At 44.7% G+C, this 20,509-nt stretch overlaps 1 protein-coding gene across 1 annotated transcript in view; it reads right to left on the reverse strand.

Moving 5' to 3' along the window:
- Nucleotides 1-18,837, reverse strand: part of LOC135558980 (cadherin-24) — an 84,037-nt gene extending 65,200 nt beyond the window's left edge. Inside the window, exons 1-3 of the mRNA XM_064993254.1 lie at nt 18,713-18,837; nt 8,107-8,401; nt 6,475-6,594 (exon numbers count right to left, since the gene is read on the reverse strand). Of these exons, the coding sequence (XP_064849326.1) occupies nt 6,475-6,594; nt 8,107-8,401; nt 18,713-18,817 (520 nt within the window). The 5' untranslated portion in view covers nt 18,818-18,837. The remainder of the gene's footprint in view (nt 1-6,474; nt 6,595-8,106; nt 8,402-18,712) is intronic.
- Between the last annotated feature and the right edge of the window lie 1,672 nt (nt 18,838-20,509).

The following is a 20,509-nucleotide window of genomic DNA, read 5'->3' on the forward strand; positions in this document are numbered from 1 at the left end:
TAAATGCTTCACAAGAATTCAAGGAACAGACACATCTCAACATCAACTGTTCAGTGGAGACCGCATGAATCAGGACTTCATGGTCAAACGGCTGCAAAGAAACCACTACTAAAGGACACCAATAAGAAGAAGACCGGTGGAAATCTGGAGTCCAAATTTGAGATTTTTGGTTCTAACCGCTGTGTCTTTGTGAGACGCAGAGTAGGTGAACAGATGATCTCCGCATCTGTGGTTCCCACCGTGAAGCATGGAGTAGGAGGTGTGATGGTGTGGGGGTGCTTTGCTGGTGACACTGTCAGTGATTCATTTAGAATTCAAGACACACTTAACCAGCATGGCTACCACAGCATTCTGCAGCGATACACCATCCCATCTGATTTGCGCTTAGTCGGACTATCATTTGTTTTTCAACACACCTCCAGGCTGTGTAAGGGCTATTTGACCAAGAAGGATAATGGTGGAATGCTGCATCAGATGACCTGGCCTCCACAATCAACCGACCTCAACCCAATTGAGATGGTTTGGGAAGAGTTGGACCGCAGAATGAAGGAAAAGCAGCCAACAAGTGCTCAGCAAATGCGGGAACTCCTTCAAGACTGTCGGAAAAGCATTCCTCATGAAGCTGGTTGAGCGAATGCCAAGAGTGTGCAAAGCTGTCATCAAGGCATAGGGTGGCTACTTTACAGAATATAAAATATAAAATGTATTTTGATTTGTTTAACACTTTTTTGGTAAATACATGATTCCATAAGCTTTATTTCGTAATTCTGACATCTCCACTATTACTCTACAATGTAGAATGGAACACAAGCATTTCGCTACAGCTGTAATAACATCTGCTAAATATGTGTATGCGACCAATAAAATGTGATTTGAAGTTAGCAAAACAATACCATGTAATCAATAGTTAACACTCCCGCTATGGGTCAAGTACAGTTGAAGTGGGAAGTTTACATACACCTTAGCCAAATACATTTAAACTCAGTTTTTCACAATTCCTGACATTTAATCCTAGTAAAAAGTCCCTGTCTTAGGTCAGTTAGGATCACCACTTTATATTAAGAATGTGACATGTCAGAATAATCGTAGAGATAATGATTTATTTCAGCATTTATTTCTTTCATCACATTCCCAGTGGGTCAGAAGTTTACATACACTCAATTAGTACTTGGTAGGATTGCCTTTAAATTGTTTAACTTGGGTCAAACGTTTCGGATGGCCTTCCACAAGCTTCCCACAATAAGTTGGGTGAATTTGGGTCTATTCCTCCTGACAGAGGTGGTGTAACTGAGTCAGGTTTGTAGGCCTCCTTGCTCGCACACACTTTTTCAGTTCTGCTCACAGATTTTCTATAGGCTTGAAGTCGGGGCTTTGTGATGGCCACTCCAATTCCGTGACTTTGTTGTCCTTAATTCTTATGGCTTAGATCCCGCTAACGGGCAGTGAAAGTGCAGGGTGCCAAATTCAAAATAACAGAAATCTCATAATGACAATTCCTCAAACATACAAGTATTTTACACCATTTTAAAGATAAATGTGTTGTTAATCCCACCACAGTGTCCAATTTCAAAAAGGCTTTACAACGAAAGCACACCAAACGATTATGTTAGGTCTGCATCTAGTCACAGAAAAACACATCCATTTTTCCAGCCAAAGAGAGGAGTCACAAAAAGCAGAAATAGAGATAAAATGTATCACTAACCTTTGATGATCTTCATCAGATGACACTCATAGGACTTCATGTTACACAATACATGTATGTTTTGTTCGATAAAGTTCATATTTATATCCAAAAATCTCAGTTTACATTGGCGCATTACGTTCAGTAATGTTTTGCTTCCAAAACATCCGGTGATTTTGCAGAGAGCCACATAAATATACAGAAATACTCATCATAAATGTTGTTGAAAATACAAGTGTTATGCATTGAAATATAAATAAACTTCTCTTTAATGCAACCGCTGTGTCAGATTTCAAAAAAGATTTACCGAAAAAGCACACCATGCAATAATCTTAGTACTGCGCTCAGACAATAAAACAAGCCATACAGATATCCGCCATGTTGTGGAGTCAACAGAAGTCAGAAATTACTTTAGAAATATTCACTTACCTTTGATGAATCCCAGGTCCACAATAAATGTTTGATTTGTTCGATAAAGTCCATTTATGTCCAAATACCAAATCGTTTTTTTGTTTGCGAGTTTAGTACACAATCCAAACTTACGAGGCGCGGGCAAGTCCAGGTGAAAGTTCAGACGAAAAGTCATATTACAGTTCGTAGAAACATGTCAAACAAAGTATAGAATCAATCTTTAGTATGTTTTTATCATAAATCTTCAATAATGTTCCAACCGGAGAATTCCTTTGTCTGTAGAAATGATGGAACGCAGGTCCCTCTCACGTGAGTGCTCGTGATCAGCTCATGCCACTCTGGCGGAGCCCTGACTCAATCAGCTCTCATTGAGACTCATCTCAGGTCTCACCTTTTTGCCTCAACTTTGGAAGTATGCTTGGGGTCGTTGTCCATTTGGAAGACCCATTTGTGACCAAGCTTTAACTTCCTGACTGATGTCTTGAGATGTTGCTTCAACATATGCACATAATTTTCCATCCTCATGAAGCCATTTATTTTGTGAAGTGCACCAGTCCCTCCTGCAGCAAAGCACCCCCACAACATGATGCTGCCACCCCCGTGCTTCACGGTTGGGATGGTGTTCTTCAGCTTGCAAGCCTTCCCCTTTTTCCTCAAAACATAACGATGGTCATTATGGCCAAACAGTTCTATTTTCATCAGTCTAGAGGACATTTCTCCATGTGCAGTTGCAAACCGTAGTCTGGCTTTTTTATGGCTGTTTTGGAGCAGTGGCTTCTTCCATGCTGAGCGCCTTTCAGGTTATGTCGATATAGGACTCTTTTACTGTCGATATAGATACTTTTGTACCTGTTTCCTCCAGCATCTTCACAAGGTCCTTTGCTGTTGTTCTGGGATTGATCTGCACTTTTCGCACCAAAGTACGTTCATCTCTAGGAGACAGAGCGCGTCTCCTACCAGAGCGGTATGGCGGCTGCGTGGTCCCATGGTGTTTATACTTCCGTACTACAGTTTGTACAGATGAACGTGGTACCTTCAGGCATTTGGAAATTTCTATCCAAGGAAGAACCAGACTTGTGGAGGTCTGCAATTTTTTTTGTGGAGGTCTTGGCTGATTTCTTTTGATTTGATGACATGATGTCAAGCAAAAAGACACTGAGTTTGAAGGTAGGCCTTGAAAAAAAATCCACAAGTACATCTCCAATTGACTGATGTCAATTGGTCTGTCAGAAGCTTCTAAAGCTATGACATAATTTTCTGGAATTTTCCAAGCTGTTTAAAGGCACAGTCAAGTTAGTGTATGTAAACTTCTGAACCACTGGAATTGTGATACAGTGAATTATAAGTGAAATAATCTGTCTGTAAACAATTGATGGAAAAAGTACTTGTGTCATGCACAAAGTAGATGTCCTAACTGACTTGCCAAAACTATAGTTTGCTAACAAGAAATTTGTGAAGTGGTTGAAAAATTAGTTTTAATGACTCCAACCTAAGTGTATGTAAACTTCCAACTGTATATATATAATATATATTTTAAAATGTTGCTAAAACTTTTTATTTAACCTCTTGAAACTCTAGGGGTGCTATATCATTTTTGGATAAAAAGACATTCCCATTTTAAGCGCAATATTTTGTCACAAAAAGATGCTCGACTATGCATATAATTGGTAGCTTTGGAAAGAAAACACTCTGACGTTTCCAGAACTGCAAAGATATTTTCTGTGCGTGCCCTAGAACGTGAGCTACAGGCAAAACCAAGATGAAACGGCATCCAGGAAATGAGCAGGATTTTTGAGGCTCCGTTTTCCATTGTCTCCTTATATGGCTGTGAATGCGAGAGGAATGAGTCTGCCCTTTCTGTCGTTTCCCCAAGGTGTCTGCAGCATTGTGACGTATTTGTAGGCATATCATTGGAAGATTGACCATAAGAGACCACATTTACCAGGTGTCCGCCCGGTGTCCTGCGCCGAAATTGGTGCGCAAACCTCAGCTGCAAGTATTTTTCCATGGAATTCAGAGAAGAAAGCAGGCTTCCACGAACGATATATCAATGAAGCGATATGTGAAAAAACACCTTGAGGATTGATTCCAAACAACGTTTGCCATGTTTCGGTCGATATTATGGAGTTAATTCGGAAAAAGTTTGACGTTGTAGGTGACTGAATTTTCGGTTCGTTTCGGTAGCCAAATGTGATGTACAAAACGGAGCGATTTCTCCTACACAAAGATGCTTTCAGGAAAAACTAAACATTTGCTATGTAACTGAGAGTCTCCTCATTGAAAACATCCGAAGCTCTTCAAAGGTAAATTATTTTATTTATTTGGTTATCTGGTTTTTGTGAAAATGTTGCGTGCTAAATGCTACTCAAAATGCTAAGCTAGCTTAGCATACTCTTACACAAATTAGTGAATAGCGATGGTTCAAAAGCATATTTTGGGCTAAGCTTTAGAGCAGGCGCATTATTTTCATTTTATTTGCGATTTACAGAAATCGTTAACGTTACATTATGCTAATGAGCTTGAGGCTATAACTGTATACAGGTTTTTTTCATAGCCAAACGTGAACAAAACGGAGCGATTTGTCCTACACAAATAATATTTTTTTGAAAAACTGAACATTTGCTATCTAACTGAGAGTCTTCTCATTGAAAACATCTGAAGTTCTCCAAAGGTAAATGATTTTATTTGAATTATTTTCTTGTTTTTGTGAAAATGTTGCTGGCTGAATTCTAGGCTTATAGCTATGTTAGCAATCAATACTCTTACACAAATGCTTGTTTAGCTATGGTTGAAAAGCATATTTTGAAAATCTGAGATGACAGTGTTGTTAACAAAAGTCTAAGCTTGAGAGCAAATATATTTATTTCATTTCATTTGCGATTTTCATGAATAGTTAACGTTGCGTTATGCTAATGAGCTTGAGGCTATAAATAGAATCCCGGATCCGGGATTGCGCGACGCAACAGGTTAAATAAAAAACGTTTTAACAGTTTCGGCTCTATTTTATTTCCATGGAGGTCTTCACCCATAACCGCCAATGTCACGGATATCCAATTACCGCCACAGCCATAAGCATGACCCTCCCCCATTTTCCTCCACCCATTCTGTACATTTCCATCCATCCCTAATGGATGAGAGTTGTAGTTTACACACTGGGCAGAATTAGGCTAATATCACCAATTACCATGTAAAAACGCATGTAAAAACCCACCAGCAGAACCCTCTTCACCCTCTTCGGTCAACACAATGAATGAAAATGCATTAGAATTCAATAACAGCATTGCAGATGCTGTATACCTACTGTAGGTGACACACTCATACCTTAAGGATACTGTAATATATACTCGATAAAACTTTGGCCGTTTTCACATATCCCCTTACGATCCGAATCCTGGAGCGTTTGATACCCTGATCTGTTCTATAAAGCGAAAGGTAAACCCTGGCTGAAACGAATACGGGATCTGTGTGAGTAGTGGGTCCAAGGACCAGGACCAGAGTACCAGGTGTTGTGATGTGGCAGCATTTTTTTTCCCCCATTTTAAACAAGCTACCTTGCTAACGTTGTGTAGAGCGTGCATCTTGATCTTGGCCCCCTTGAAACGGTTATATTCAAGTCCTGTGAAAGCAAAACGCTTCCTGTAGAATCCTCACAAACACTCCAGGAAAAAGGAACCAGGGTACCGAATCTCGTACACGAAAACGCCCTTAGCGTTTACGAGCTTGCAGGCTGTCAATCGCGTAGTGAGTCGACAGAGGACTCAATAGAAGACTTTCCCATCTGCTTCAGGGACCCTGGGTTGACACCAAACCCCCCCCCCCCCCCCCAGAACACACAGTAGATTTTAGTGAGGAGACAGGTCCTCGGAGCCTTTTTTAATCACCGCCTTTAATAGTTCACAAACCTTTCCTGACATCTCCTTTGAATACACGTCTTTCTGTTTTTCCTCCTTCAGAAAGTATAATTGAAGGCGGTTGCTGCAGTTTGCTGGATGCCCAGATACTCTGGCAGTCTGAATACATTTCTGCCAACTTGAACTGGATTAGCTGAGAAGGAGCAGGAGGACGACACACAGGGAGAAGGTATAGGGGAACAGAGATGGGGGCGAATGTGAGGGAAGTGAGAGGAGGGGGTGATGGAGAGGGAGGTGAGAGGAGGGAATGCGGGGGGGGGGTAGATGCAGAGGGATCGGTATGCATGGCAGAGAGTGTGAGGGACTGAGAAGGGGGGATCGAAGGAGGGAGAGAAACGGATTGGGAAAAGAGAGAAAGAACACGCTGTGGGGATACACACTGCAAAGAGGTTTGAAGAGGGAGGAAGGTGGTTGGGAGCAGAGAGAGAGCAGGAGCGCGTGCACACCAAGTGGAGAGCGAGAGGCAGTCACCTGTCTGTGGGTCCACAGAGAAGAACTGCTGTCCCTGCACCAGTGTGTACACCAGTCTGGCACTGTTCCCATAGGTTGGGTCGTCAGCATCTGTCGCTGTCACCTGGATTATAGAAGTACCTGAGGGAGGAGGGGAGAAAGCAGAGGAGCGTTAAAACAACATAACACACACACACTCACACACTGACCAGACACAGCGGTACATTAGCACAGCACAACAACCAGAGAGCCAAACACTGACTGACTGACTGACTCCTACCTCTCTCTTTCTCCATCTCCCTCCCTCTCTCTCTCTCTCTCTCTCTTACCCCCTCACTCTCTTTCGGCAGCAGCGTGACAAATACTTTATTCACTTTCTTTCTCCCCTGCTGCTCACCTTCTTTCTCTCTCGATTATGTCTGTCTCACTTCATTTCTCTTCATCTCCGTCTCCAATTCCCTTTTGCTCCCTCTCTCAATCTCTCTGTCTGTCGGTTGCCCCTCTTGTCTCCCCACTGACTCCCTCATGTCCTGAATCCCTGCCTTTCCTGACAGATATGGACTTTTTTCCCCACCAAATAAATCAAAGACCGTCAGCTTCATGTGAGAAATTTAAATTGTAGCAAAAAAAGATATGTACAGTTTGGAGAGAAGAACTACGTTTCCCATGGGACACTGGGCTGACAAGCTCTGAGGGTAGAGGGGATTTATGGGAGCAGCTGTTGCTGTTTTCTGACATCAAAGCCCTGACAGTGTCACCGGGAGAGAGAGAGAAAGTGAGTGAGGGAAGGAGAGAAAGGGAGGTGAGTGAGGGAGGGAGGTAGGTGAGGGAGACAGGTAGGCGAGGGAGAAACTGGGTCTGACTACTGATCTAGCACAGGTAGTTAACAGGCATAGGGAAGGCAAATGGAAGATGGAGAGAGAAAGGAAGGGCGAGAGGAGCGATTGTTTTGATGCAGGCGGCAGTACAAGAATGATCAGATAGACAGATCAAACAAGTTTGACTGGTGGGTTTGACGGAACAAGCACAAGAGAGAGAGAAACCTATTGATATGCGGCCTGCTAAAACACAGACACAATTTGGAGTGATGATGCATTACCAGTGAACGGCTATTGTGTGAATACCATAGTGGATTATTTCCATGTGAAATACTGTAATGCTAAAGTAGTGGTAGAAATCAAATCCTTGTATCCACTTAAAACTAGGCTTAGGGCTGAAATTCATATGACACAATGTGTTTGGAGCAATTAGGGGAGGCAAACTCAATCTCGATTCATAGTGAAAGGAGATGATGAAAGATATCTCAACCAATCTCTTCAGCAGGCTGACGTGGTGTCAGTGTGACTACTATCATTATCCAATTCCATCACCACTGTGGCATTGACGGTGGAAGATATTACCAGTTTTATGTAACAGCTCTTTGATAAGACTCTCACGGCGCCACTATGTGCTAGTCTCGCAACAACCCACCGTGCATTTTGAAAAACAACTTGGTAAATATTGAATCCCGGGTAAATATTGAAGCCATGATTGACTGAACAACTCAATCTGGGACCAAGCTTTGAAAAGCAAGCACACATCAACATTTTCAGATGATTATTAAAGGAAGCAAGCGGCAGCAGATTAAAAAAGACAACGGCTCCCCTGCAGTACCTATGTTGGCCATCTCAGGCACCATGGCGCTGTAGGGCCCTTCCTCAAACAGAGGTGGGTTGTCGTTGATGTCCTGCACTCTGATGATGAATGTGGACGAGGGCTCCAGGGCCCGGTCGGTCTGCCGGTCGGTTGCTGTGGCGATGAGGCGGTACTCGTCCTTTTCCTCGCGGTCCAGGGGCTTGGTGACATGGATGTTGCCCGTCTTCTCGTCAATCACAAACACCGCACCCGCCCCCTCGCCCCTCAGCACGTACTTGGTGCGTCCATCACCTCGGTCCATGTCAGTGTGCAGCTGAGAGAGAGAGGTAGAAGGAGAGAGAGAATGATGTAGAGAGAGCAAGAGGGGTTAACACAAGCTAGAAAATAAAGAAGAACGCATCCAAGAGAAATAAAGGGGATTATACACAGTGCTTGAGGACATGAGTTTGTCTGAGGACGAGAACACTGGAACACATCCAAACAAACACCCTCTCATCTATTCCGATCCATCCATGGGGCAATGGCCATGAACTAGGATAATCATAATCTCAATATCTATAATGATGCACCAGCTCAGCTAGGCCTGCTATTCTCACAAACAGTTGTCTCTGAAAGCTCATCAAACTGTGAAATACAGTTCTATACCGTTGCAACAATGAATGAAAGTAGGAATTTAGCAGATATTAAGTTGAGGCCTAATCAATTATTCCCCAACTATTGAGGAGGACCAGGTGTGGCAGGGGTACATGCTGTATTGATCCTGGCTGCTGCTGGTTTATTGGATCAGCCCTGGCTGGTTGGTGGCAGGGGCTCTCTCAAGCGGAGTGGGGTAATAGCAGAATAGGCCCTCCATCTCCCCCTCAACGGTTTCCTGGCCCTGCTCAGGGGATGCACTCCACACATCAGCATTCATTCTCATTACCACTCAAACGTGGACGGAATAGGAACCCTGATAAAAGAGCGCAGAATTAGCCCCTACTCCAAAAAAGTGTGACATTGTGAGAAAAGTGCGAGTGGGGAGCGCTTGGAAGCATCGTTGCGCGGCAACAGCTAAGCACATTTGCTAAACGAAATGAAAATGGATACTCTGATTCTAAATATTCATTAGGTTTTACAGAATCCCATTTCAAGGAGAACAATTGTATAGATGTATGACCTCCCAGGAGGTAAACAATTCACATGGATGTTGACAAGACTGTTTGCGCCTGTTTGCGCCTTTTTCTAAGTTTCCACTGTCTGCAAAGTTGAGCTGAACACTTCTATATGCATTATGTTTCCATATATTTGACCATTCCCCCTTCCACAACATGATTTCACTGCAGAGGGTAACACTCTTAGTACTATTACCATTCTATTCCAGGAATTACTAATTAATTCTATGTAAATTACAATGTCTACAAATAAATTGGCAGGCAGTGAAGCGATTTCGTGGGAAGGGTGCCGGATTGAGACCCGCAAATAGACCTGAGTCACCACATGGCAGCTGGCCTTGGGGTCCTTTAATGTTGTCACGGATACTGCCCTTGCAGTACACCCGGTATTAGTTATTTGGGGAATCTTAACTTGGAGGACTTCTATCTTCATCCTGGATGTTTTGGGTTGGCCCGCCTGGTCTGCACACCAGGGGAGGCTACTGAGGGGAGGACGGCTCATAATAATGGCTGGAACGCGAGCATATGGAATGGCTGTCAAACACATGGAAACCATGGAAACCATGTGTTTGATGTATTTGATACCGCTCCATCCGTTCCGCTCCAGCCAATAGCACGAGCACGTCCTCCCCAATTAAGATGCCACCAGCCTCCTGTGCGGCACACTCAGCTGGTCAAGACCACCAGAAGTGAAGGTTTCACACTCACAAAACTAAACACATTCAGGGTTCTTAACGAAGGGGTCGTTAACGGCCTTAACGACGTGGCTTAACGAGGGGACTTAACGAGGCCCTTAATGAAGCTCCTGCCATCATTACCACAGTGAGTGGTGTCTGTGATGACAAAAGGCCGGCCAATCTCTGGCCCGGGAGGTGAGGAGAAGAGTCCTCTCAAGATGTGCCCTCTAACCTGGCTGTCACTGATCAACACACAGCACTGTATATGGTACAACACTGGGCCCTCCATAACACCTTCTAACCTGTCCGCCACTGTTCAACACACAGCATTATTTGGTACAACACTGGGCCCTCCATAACACCTTCTAACCTGTCCGCCACTGTTCAACACACAGCATTATTTGGTACAACACTGGGCCCTGCATAACACCATCTAACCTGTCTTCATAAAATTAACCATTAGCTTTATATGGACTCCCGTTAACTCACATACCTTTCATTCAACCAATAACAGCATAGATGAATGATCTCATCTAACATTACAGTACAACAACAACAACGCTATCATGTAGTACACGTACCTATTGACATTCACCACGACCAATAACGCCCCTTGACTTCCACTGTAAGAGCCCAAAACAGCCAGCTGCTTCATCAAATCCATTGAAAGAAGATAAAAAAACAAGTCATCCACTGACCACATCAGAGAAATCACCAAACTCACCACAGTATCACCTGCCAGAGTAATCAGACTCGGACTTCAGCAGTGGCAGTACTGACTGAGGCGCCTGCTACTGTGTATGCAAACCTTGGCTCCCAGACCCCTAAATCACTTAAATTACTTATATTATGATAAGGTAATATGCTTATACTCATATACTCAATTTCACATTTTTGCAATAACCATACATCATAAACCACAGAAAAAGCACTCCGTGTCAACCTCTAAATCACTTAAATAACTTATAGCCGTATACTCAATTTCACATTTCTGCCTCACAATAACTCATAAAAACACAAGAAGTAAGAAAATCCACTTTGCATCTGCGCATTAGGCTAATGAATATGCTTTCCTCAGCACACATTCTGGGGGGGGGGGGGGGGGTAGAAGGAGAAAGCATGGTTATGGGAAATTGGTGTTGACTCAAGGAAAAGAGCAATAGCCTCCAGTGGCACAGGGGACTCGAGGCATCATTCCACCACACAGGGACTACTGTAGTGGGAGGTTCAATCCACATCACACCAGGGAGAAGAATCAAAGGCTTTGGAGACAGCGTGAGGGAGGATATGCCTAGATCTTCAACTGCATTGTGGAGAATGGTCTCCTCGTGCACTGTTTGGTGGACTACCACTGTACACATCATGACTTCAAAGAGCCAGGGTCCCATGATCAATGTGTCTAGACGTCTGTGCCGTTCATACCAACCCACTCCTTTCGTGTCCTCGGGGGGGGAGTCAACAAGGGCATAGGGGAGAAGGGCACTGTATCAATTTGGGATGTGGCCAGCAACAACTTCACTTCAGAGCCAACTTTATAAACTAGCCTTGTGGCTAAATACAGAATGTGCTCGGAGCCATGTTCTAGACAGCCTCTATGTGTGTCTTTCTTACCCTTGCAGGACACATCAAAGTGTAACTATGCCAGAAATGAAACACAGTGCTCCTGCTCCAGTGTGTTGCGTGGCCTGGCTGGCCAGAGAACTAATCTTAAAGACACTTGTCTAATGACAGAGGGTCAGATGTGCCTTCACCCCAGATCACCCTCCAGCTGGCAGGCCCCAGGGCCGGGACTGTGAGCCTTCCCCACCCCCCCTTCTACTCTTTCTACCCCGCCCCCCCCCAGCACCTGCAGCCTGAGGAAACAGCTGAGTGCGGGCCAGGGCTCTGGAGCCATGACAGGGGCCAAGAGAGAAGAGGCCTAATCTACCCAGTGACACATAATTAAAGTCAACACTATGAGACGAGATGCTGTGAGAGAGAGTCTGATCATCATCGGACGCTTTATCCCAGCTGGATACTCCAGATAACCAGCTGGCCCAGAGGGGTAGAGCTCTGGTCTGTTACTTAGCCACCCCCCTACGGCCTCATACAATCACACCATAGATTTGGGTTCAGTAAAAATACCAAGGAAACTCCCCTCACCGGATTTACACTTGGCTTCTGTCATTTTTTAAGGTCTGGTTTCTTCCTGATCTTTCTCTCTAAGTGTCAACAGAACAGCAGGTATGGGTCAATCGTGTGCTTAGTGAGCAAGATTGATTCCAGCCTTGTGTTTGGCCTGTATTGGAGTCTTTATATAATGTGGTTGTGTTGTGGACAGTTTGTCCTGGTCTGTTGTGATCTAATTCAGTCCTGCGTTAGTGGTTTTGCAGCAACATGCCCCCCCCCCCACACTTTGGCCAACATTTATTATTCATCAGTATTATTACCAGACCTTATCACCACAAGCCTCTTTATACATACTGTTATTATTCCCTGCCATCATGATAGTTTATTCACAACAAAACTGATTTGAGCTTTTAGCTCTAGACTACGCAAATCCTGCTTTTGATTACCATAATCAGCTGATATATGAGAGAGAACCGTGTGGTGCTCAGTGCAGATCGTTTTGTATCGCCCAATGCCCATTCTGATGATGTCTACTCCACATCATATTTCTATCAGGGGGGCAAGTGGCAACGTGGGAAAAGGCCACGGAGGCCTGCTGTAATTCACGTCTGTACATTTAAAGGGCAAATCGCCCACATATATATGCCACCGCGTGCCACTGCCAAGAGGACTGCTCCTTGCCAGTGGGATTTTAGAGAGAGCAGAGGGGAATAGACAAAAATGGGTCTTGAAGCTGTTTGAATGTTTTCCCAATCATTTTGCATGAATCTGTTTGTGTGCATTGGGTGCATTTGTGTATTTTTGCACTGCATGTACAGCAAATGAGCGTGTGGATCTGTATGTTGGTTATGCACCCATGCTTGTGTGTGTGTGTGTGTGTGTGTGTGTGTGTGTGTGTGTGTGTGTGTGTGTGTGTGTGTGTGTGTGTGTGTGTGTGTGTGTGTGTGTGTGTGTGTGTGTGTGTGTGTGTGTGTGTGTGTGTGTGTGTGTGTGTGTGCTTGCGTAGAGAGATGGGCACAGTGCCCTATCCCTCCCCTCCGACCCAACTCACTGGCCTCCTTCAGGGGCACTGGGGGAAGTGGAGCGAATGGCCATGCAGTCTCACTCTGAGCTCAGAGGCCAGTGAATAAATATTAGCTCAAGGTCACGAGCTGCACTCACACCGGGCCATGCATAATCAGGAGTTCATCCCAGCTAGGGCCTTCACTTCATATAATCACGGCGTTACCCACGCGGTGTGTTTAATTTGATCAAATCGCTGAATTTAACCTGAATATGCTTTTAGTTCCATAATAGCACAATTAACCCTCATGTGGGTTCAACTGTATAATAACATGGCTCACCTTAAGTCACTATTTCACCTCCATACATATCTTACTGTACGTTATATTCGATACATGTGCTTTATGTATATTTCATACTGTACATGTTAATGGTATGACATTCTGGTCTCGGGTGAAATGTATGTAATCAATGGGTTATCTTGAGGTAGAATGGTGGTACACCATGACGGGTATCATTGTGAGTTTCTACAGGTAAAATACTCCCTTCTCAACATTAGAGACTTAGCTATGATAAATGCTTTAAATTCATACACTCACTTTGCAAATTTGCTCGACATTATTCTGAGATTAAACACAAGCTATAAAAAGAGAAAGGAGAGCAGAACAAAGGTAGAGAAAGGCAGGCTTTTGTACGCTTTTGAATTTCACCTTTAATAGACTCCACAGTTTCTCCTCACGCTCTCTCCCTTTCTCTCCCACACGCTCCCCTCTCTCTCAGCTCCCACTCAGCACAGAAGTTGTTTGAATTTGCTCTCCACAGGGTTTTTTAATATTAAACCACACTCTCTCTCTCTCTCGATTGCTCCACTCCCTCTCCCCTGCCTCCTTTCTTTATTCTCGCCATGCAGCGTGCATCTTCCTCTTTCCTTACTTTTCCTCCTTTACAGCCTCTCTCCTCTGGTCTCCATCCTCTCTGTCTGGCTGAGTAGGGTTGATAGACTGTGAGGTCAACTCTAGAACGTGCCCCCGCTCCTTTCTTTTGTCCTCACATGCTCTTCCGCTCTGTTAGTTGTACGCCATTAACCTTTACACACTTTCTTCCCTCATTCTTCCCTCTCTGCGTATCCTCTCTGCTTATACCCTTCCCCCGTTTCCTCCTTCTTTCCATCCCTCCTTTCCCCTCTCTCCATCCCTCCATTCGACCCTTTCTGGTCTCCAAATCGGTCTTCGCCCCAGTCCCATTCCACCGGCCCTTGATCCCCCCCGCCTCTCTTTCCTTCTCTCGCCCCCTTCCTGCCTCCTTTATCTCTCTCGCCTATCGCTCTCGCTCTCTCTCCCTTCCTCCATCTTCCTCCTCTGTCTCTAATTGCTCTCTCGCCCCTGCTGTGCTTCAGCCCCGAGGCTAAATGACATTCCCAGGGAGAGAGGAAACGTAAAGAAAACACAAAGCAGTTTGGAATGAGACATTTTAGGAGTATTATTGATGAGCTTCCTGCCAGCAGGTGCGTGCTGTAACTGTTTCCCCCCTACGAGCTCCTCTTCTCTTTAACTCCCCTGCTTTCTCTCTTTCTTTTCCTCGCACTTTGCGCATAATGAGCTCCTTGTACATGCGTATAATTGTGTTTCGTGACTTTGTATGGGCATTTGTGACCTATTTGTGTGCGTGCGTGCGAGTGCAGGCGTGCGTCTGAGTGCACAGTGGCTGCTGAGTTAAACCAACATGTTGGTCTCCATTTAAGGGACAAGGAGGAGATGGTCCCCCGCTCACAGCCAAGGAGCCAATGAACAAAGAGCTGTGAAACACTGAGTTCCAGAGAACCACACAGCCCTGCGAACCCCCCCGTGACAGCCACCAAATACCACCGCCAACACAACAAAGACTACTACCCCCTGCCCTCACAAGACATATTAAACACTACTACCGCCGTCAACATATAATGCACTTAAAACCGCCTCTCTCAATCCTGATTGGTTCTCATCCTATGGAAATGCAGAAATGTTATACAAATCCAATTAGATAAAGATTCAGAGTGTGTTTATGAAGATCCCTTTTAATATAATATTATTTTTTACAGACAGATCGGTTCAGAGTGTTGTGTGTGCATGGAGAGTATTATGGTCTAGGTCGGTTGTTTTGGGGGACAGGGATCGTATAAATACTGATCAAATCTAACCAGACCATCTCCTATTTCGCCCCTGGTTTACCAATGACGGCCCTCTAGACAGCTAGAGGGTTTTGAGTCATGCAGGTGAACGACAGCTCAGGCAGCGTAGATAGAATATGCACTGGGCTCAGCAAATAAATACTTCTGAAATGCCATTTCAGCTTAGTGAGGCTCCCACAGAGAGAGGAGAGCAGTGTTAGAGTTCACTCGAGCACCACCGAGGCAAACACAAACCTTTGCAACACGCCTATCCACTCTGCATTCTGTCAGTACTCTGTTTCCCCCTTGGCACTATTAGAATCTTAAAAACCCCATTAAAGAACATGTGATGACAACGTCAGTGAAATCCATCATTATCACATGGCTGAGATGCTGGCTCCACCAGATGGACATAGACATCCAGCGCTGTGCTGTGTACAGACTTTCTGTCCTCAAGGTACTGTGGCGTTAACCATGTTTAATGTTACAACAATCAATGTTTAGGGCATGAGTTATATATGTTGGGTCTGAAATGATTGACTCCCTTGATGAAGATGAGCAGAAAATGACAGTGTCAAAAAAAAGAAGAAGATTCAAATACTGAGCATTGTTGAATGTTCGAAAAAAATTGAGAAATTATTTATTTTATCCTAATACAATTGCTCATAGAAAGAGATTTTGTTCAAGAGGCACTATCTCGTTTTCGACGCCAAACCCACCACTGGCGTGCGTGGCCAAAGAGCTCTGTTTTCACGTCATCCTACAAATGTAAACACCTGGAGTTTGCTAAACTGCAACGGCACTTGGATTGAAACGGGTGCTTTGGTCAGATGACATGAAAATAGAGCTCTTTGGCCACGGTGGTGGGTTTGCCGTCGAAATGACATGAACAGAAAAGGACCCTTTACCCAGTAACAGGACTTCTCTGCTCGGAGGCTGAAACATGACCTTAATTGGATCTTCCAGGTGGGAAATAACCGCAAGCACACTTCAAAATCCCCAAAAAAATGGTTAATTGGCCACAAAATAAACATTTTGCAATGGCTATTTCACTCTCCGGACTTGAAAACCATTGAAAACCTGTGGTTTGAATTGAAGAGGGCAGTTCATAAGCACAGACGAAGGATATCAAGGATTAGGTAGGATTCTGTATGGAGAAATAGTCTAAGATTACTCCCAATGTGTTCTCCAACTCAGTGCTGTTATCTTCACAATCATTTTGACCCCTAACTTTTTGAGAGAAAAAAAGTATTTCTTGTTAAACGAAATCTCTTCCTTTGATCAATTGTATTAGTATAAAATAGTATAATTTGCCAATTTCTTTGAGCATACAATATAGCACAGTATTTGAATGATTTATTTTATGCAGTATTTTTTTGCTCATGTTTATCAAGGGTGTCAGTCATGTCAGATCCTCCTTTATATAGCAATATATAGTAATATGTGTGTGTGTGTTTGCGTTCATGTCTGTCTGTTTGTGCGTGCGTGCGTGCGTGCGTGTGTGTGTCTTTGACGGCTAAAACCTTGAACTGCAACGCATCTGGCACAAGCACTGGCAGTCTATACAGTATATCCGTCATCACAGTCTCCATCATCGAACCATGATCATCTCTCTAATTAAGGAGACGCAAAGCATCATGTCCCCATTGATCTTCAGTGTGTTGCAGCTGAGCCTGCAGCCTATACAGCCTGTAGCCTATACTGGGCCAGAGTAGGAAGGTGAAATATTCATACGTATTAAGATGTATAAAAGCATTATGCATGTATGTACAGCTCTGATACACTCTGAAATGAATGACACACAGGCACACACACACACACACACACACCTTACACACACACACACACACACGCACACACACACGAAAACACACACAATTGGTGTTCTGGGAGGACTCCATGTGTCAGCGATATCATATGGCGCATGTGTGGTCTGGCTGTGTTCCCTCATAGAGCTCAATACAATCTGCAGGCGTAAATACCTGCTCACCAGAGCATATTGGAACTAATGACTTACAATGCTGGCCATCTGTACCACTGGACATTCAGCTCATGCATTCTGTCCTTGCCCGTTCTGTATCAATTTGGGCAATTTGTCATCCATCATACATCATGTCCTGGAAGGCCTGATTGAGGTGCCCATATTAAGCATCCCCTAATAGTCAGTGGGCTACTTACAGACTCCGGTCTCAGTCGGAGAGGGCCCCTGCCTGACAGTCTGTACAGTTAGATATAAACCGTGAAGCAATTTGGCCTAAGCGTTTGTAAAATAGGATCTGCAGACAGGGAGACATTTCCCACAGAGCGGGGCTTCTTCCCGCCTCTCTCTTTTTCCCTCAGTGCTGTCTGACAGCCCGCAGCACTCACACAGAATCATTACTATTCATTTACTCAGCAAACTGGCCACAGTGACTTATACATTAGCCATTTTACACTGCAGCGTATCAACACAGTGCAACTCTAAGGTTAAGTACAGCGAGAGCTTGGGTATGCTCACGTCCAGCCAACATGGCCTAAGTCACATCCACAGTAGTCTTTGGAAACCAATGGAGCAGGATGAGTCGGCTACACGATTGCTATAATGAATTACTAGAGCGAAGGGGGAGAAATACAGCCCCTGGTAGTATTTTGAGGTGGTTAATGTAGCCGTGATAAATCTATGTTCGTAAGATGTATCAAGGGCAGCAGGTAGCCTAGAGGTTCACAGCGTCAGGCCAGTAACCCGAAAGATCACTGGTTCGAATCCCCGACCCAACTAGGTGAAAAATCTATCAATGTGACCTTGAGCAAGGCACTTACCCTAATTGCTCCTGTAAATCGCTCTGGATAAAAGTGTCTGCTAAATGACTAAAATGTCAATGTAAATCAACCTGATTGAAGTATCATTCCACCGGGCCTACTGGACTGCTGGCCACGAGGGAGAAGAATTGACAGGTCCTGACCTGGTCTGAAATGAGAGAAAACTTTTACTGCTGCCTTCAGGATCAATGATGTAATGAAAAACTGAGCACATTAATTTGAATGAAGATGTCAATTCCCATTGGTGTGTGTAGATTGGTGCTAGTCATGACTGGTCCCAGGGGCCCATATGGATGAAGGGGTTTTGTTGAGCCTCAGTGCCTCATTGATTCATATAAGTCTTCATGAGGATTGGAGGGCACCACGGTAGACTGGTCTGCTGTAAATCGATTCCAATTGAAAGGTTTACGACACATACAAAACAAACCCTGCAGCTGCTGAGGACAATGAGATAGTACCACCAGTGTACATAAAGAGCATTAATGTTAGTTAATGTTAGGGTTGAATTAGGACAGTTCAGAACTTGGGGCTCTTCAACTCTGGTCCTGGAGTTGGTGTGCAGGCTTTTGTACTTGCCCAGCCTTAACACACCTGATTCAACTAATCATGGTCTTCAGTCAGGACCACGATTAGTTGAGCCAGGTGTGAGAGTAGGAGTTAGAGTTAGAGACCCTTGGCTGGAATAAGTTACACATAAAGTGATTCATAGCTCTAATGAATAGTTAATAAAGGTTCCTTACCCGTCCGATGAGCACCGGTTCAGGCCCGCTGTACTCTTCAATCACAAAGAACTGGTTCCAGATCCAACTCCTCCTGCTGCGTGACCGAGCCCCCTCCCCATCCATTTGACCACGGCCCTCCTCCTCATCCGCCTCTTGGAACACCAGGCCCCGCCCATTCCCGGGATGGGACTCAACTGTCATCCCCCCACCGGCTGCCTTGTCCTGGTTGAAGCCCCAGTGTGTGTCTGGGTGGAGTTTGAGGACATGGCTGCTATCGATTGGCTCTGTGGCGCCACCTTCAGGGTCTTGAGTGGCAATCGGGCTGAGGATTTTGAGTCCTGGTGCGGCTGTGTGAAGAAAACTCTCCTTATGGGAATCCCCTGCCACACTCCCAGTCCCCTCTCCCTGGGGCTGTGAGGTGAATACTAAGGGAGGGCCAGCATTTGTCTGAGAAGAGATGCTTGAGGGGAGAAGCTTGGTCATGGCCGGAGGGTCAGTCTTACTGGTCTTACTGATGGTCACCTCCCTGTCAGTGTCGAGACTGACCTCATTCATAGGTGTTGACAGAGGGTGAGAGGTGTGTTTGCTCTTCCAAGTGACTGTACTATCTGTAGCCCTCATCTCAGAGTTGTCTTTTCCCACACCAGAATCTAGAGTGACTTCACTTAAAGTGTGAACAGCCTTTTCTAGACTTGGATCAGGATTTGTGACAGGGTTTATATGCGGCAGTGCAGTTGGATTATCCAATGCGAAGTGGTTTTGAGTAACAGCCAAATCTTGCTTCTGTAATTTTAGGGCCTCCATTGGGCTGTGATCCACATCAATCAAATCTCTCTTTCTGCTTTGACTGCTCTTGCTCTGAAAATCATTCAGACTCGGAACACTCTGCATCTGTGAGTTCACAATCATCACCAGGTTCTCTTTTGACAGCAGTTTTAGGACACTGTAGCTGCCGGTCACATTTAATTTTTTGGTTGAATCCATAGTGAGTCCTTTGCCTTGCAGCCCTGTGGTGTGAATGCTCAGATCTGGTCTCACTCTGGATCGGGAAATGGATTTGAATCTGGTTCTATTGGAGTGTAGGTCTGGTCTATGGTGAACTAGGAATACTTTCTCCATCCTCCCTGTTTTGGTGGGAGTCCCAGCATTATTTGTACTGTTCTTGATCTTTTTAAGTTCTTTCTCCTGGACCGATTCCCTGTTATTGGGTGACAGAGTTGATTCTCCTTTTTTGATAGGGTTTTCTTCCATGTCCAGAACTGGATTAGGTTTAAAAGCCTGCCTCTCCTTATTAGATGGTATGGCTGCATGATTCTGGGGTATTTTGGGGTGAGAGATAGAGCCACTATCACCACCCAGGTCATGACCAATTGAGTTTCTAAGAGTCACCATGGGCATCACGTTTGAATTCACGCTTGAATCCCATTGGTCCGCTATTCTGTTCTCCCCTAGCTTCAGCAGGTGAGTCCCGCCCACCCCTCTTCTCCTGACAATCTTAGTGGCTGAACCTTCTCCCATAAGCTCCTCCCACAGACACAGTGAGACCAATAGGAGCAGATTCCTGGTGATCATCTTGTCCTGTGGTGAGATGTCCTAGTATGATTGATGCTTGGTGCAAGGAAACACTTGTTTTCCGGCTGTCTTCATTCTCTCTATTTCTCTTTCCTTGTATCCTCCCTCTCACTCTTCCATTACGTGCCCTTCACACTGAGATGGAGGACAGGCGCCGCGTTGAATATCTTTCTCTATCTGTTCAGAGCTCCTCTCTGCTGTCCCCCCCCCTCCTCTTGCAGAATGTCTCGTTCAGTTTCCCAC

Source organism: Oncorhynchus masou, chromosome 17 (genome assembly GCF_036934945.1).
Source record: "Oncorhynchus masou masou isolate Uvic2021 chromosome 17, UVic_Omas_1.1, whole genome shotgun sequence".
Taxonomy (NCBI): domain Eukaryota; kingdom Metazoa; phylum Chordata; class Actinopteri; order Salmoniformes; family Salmonidae; genus Oncorhynchus; species Oncorhynchus masou.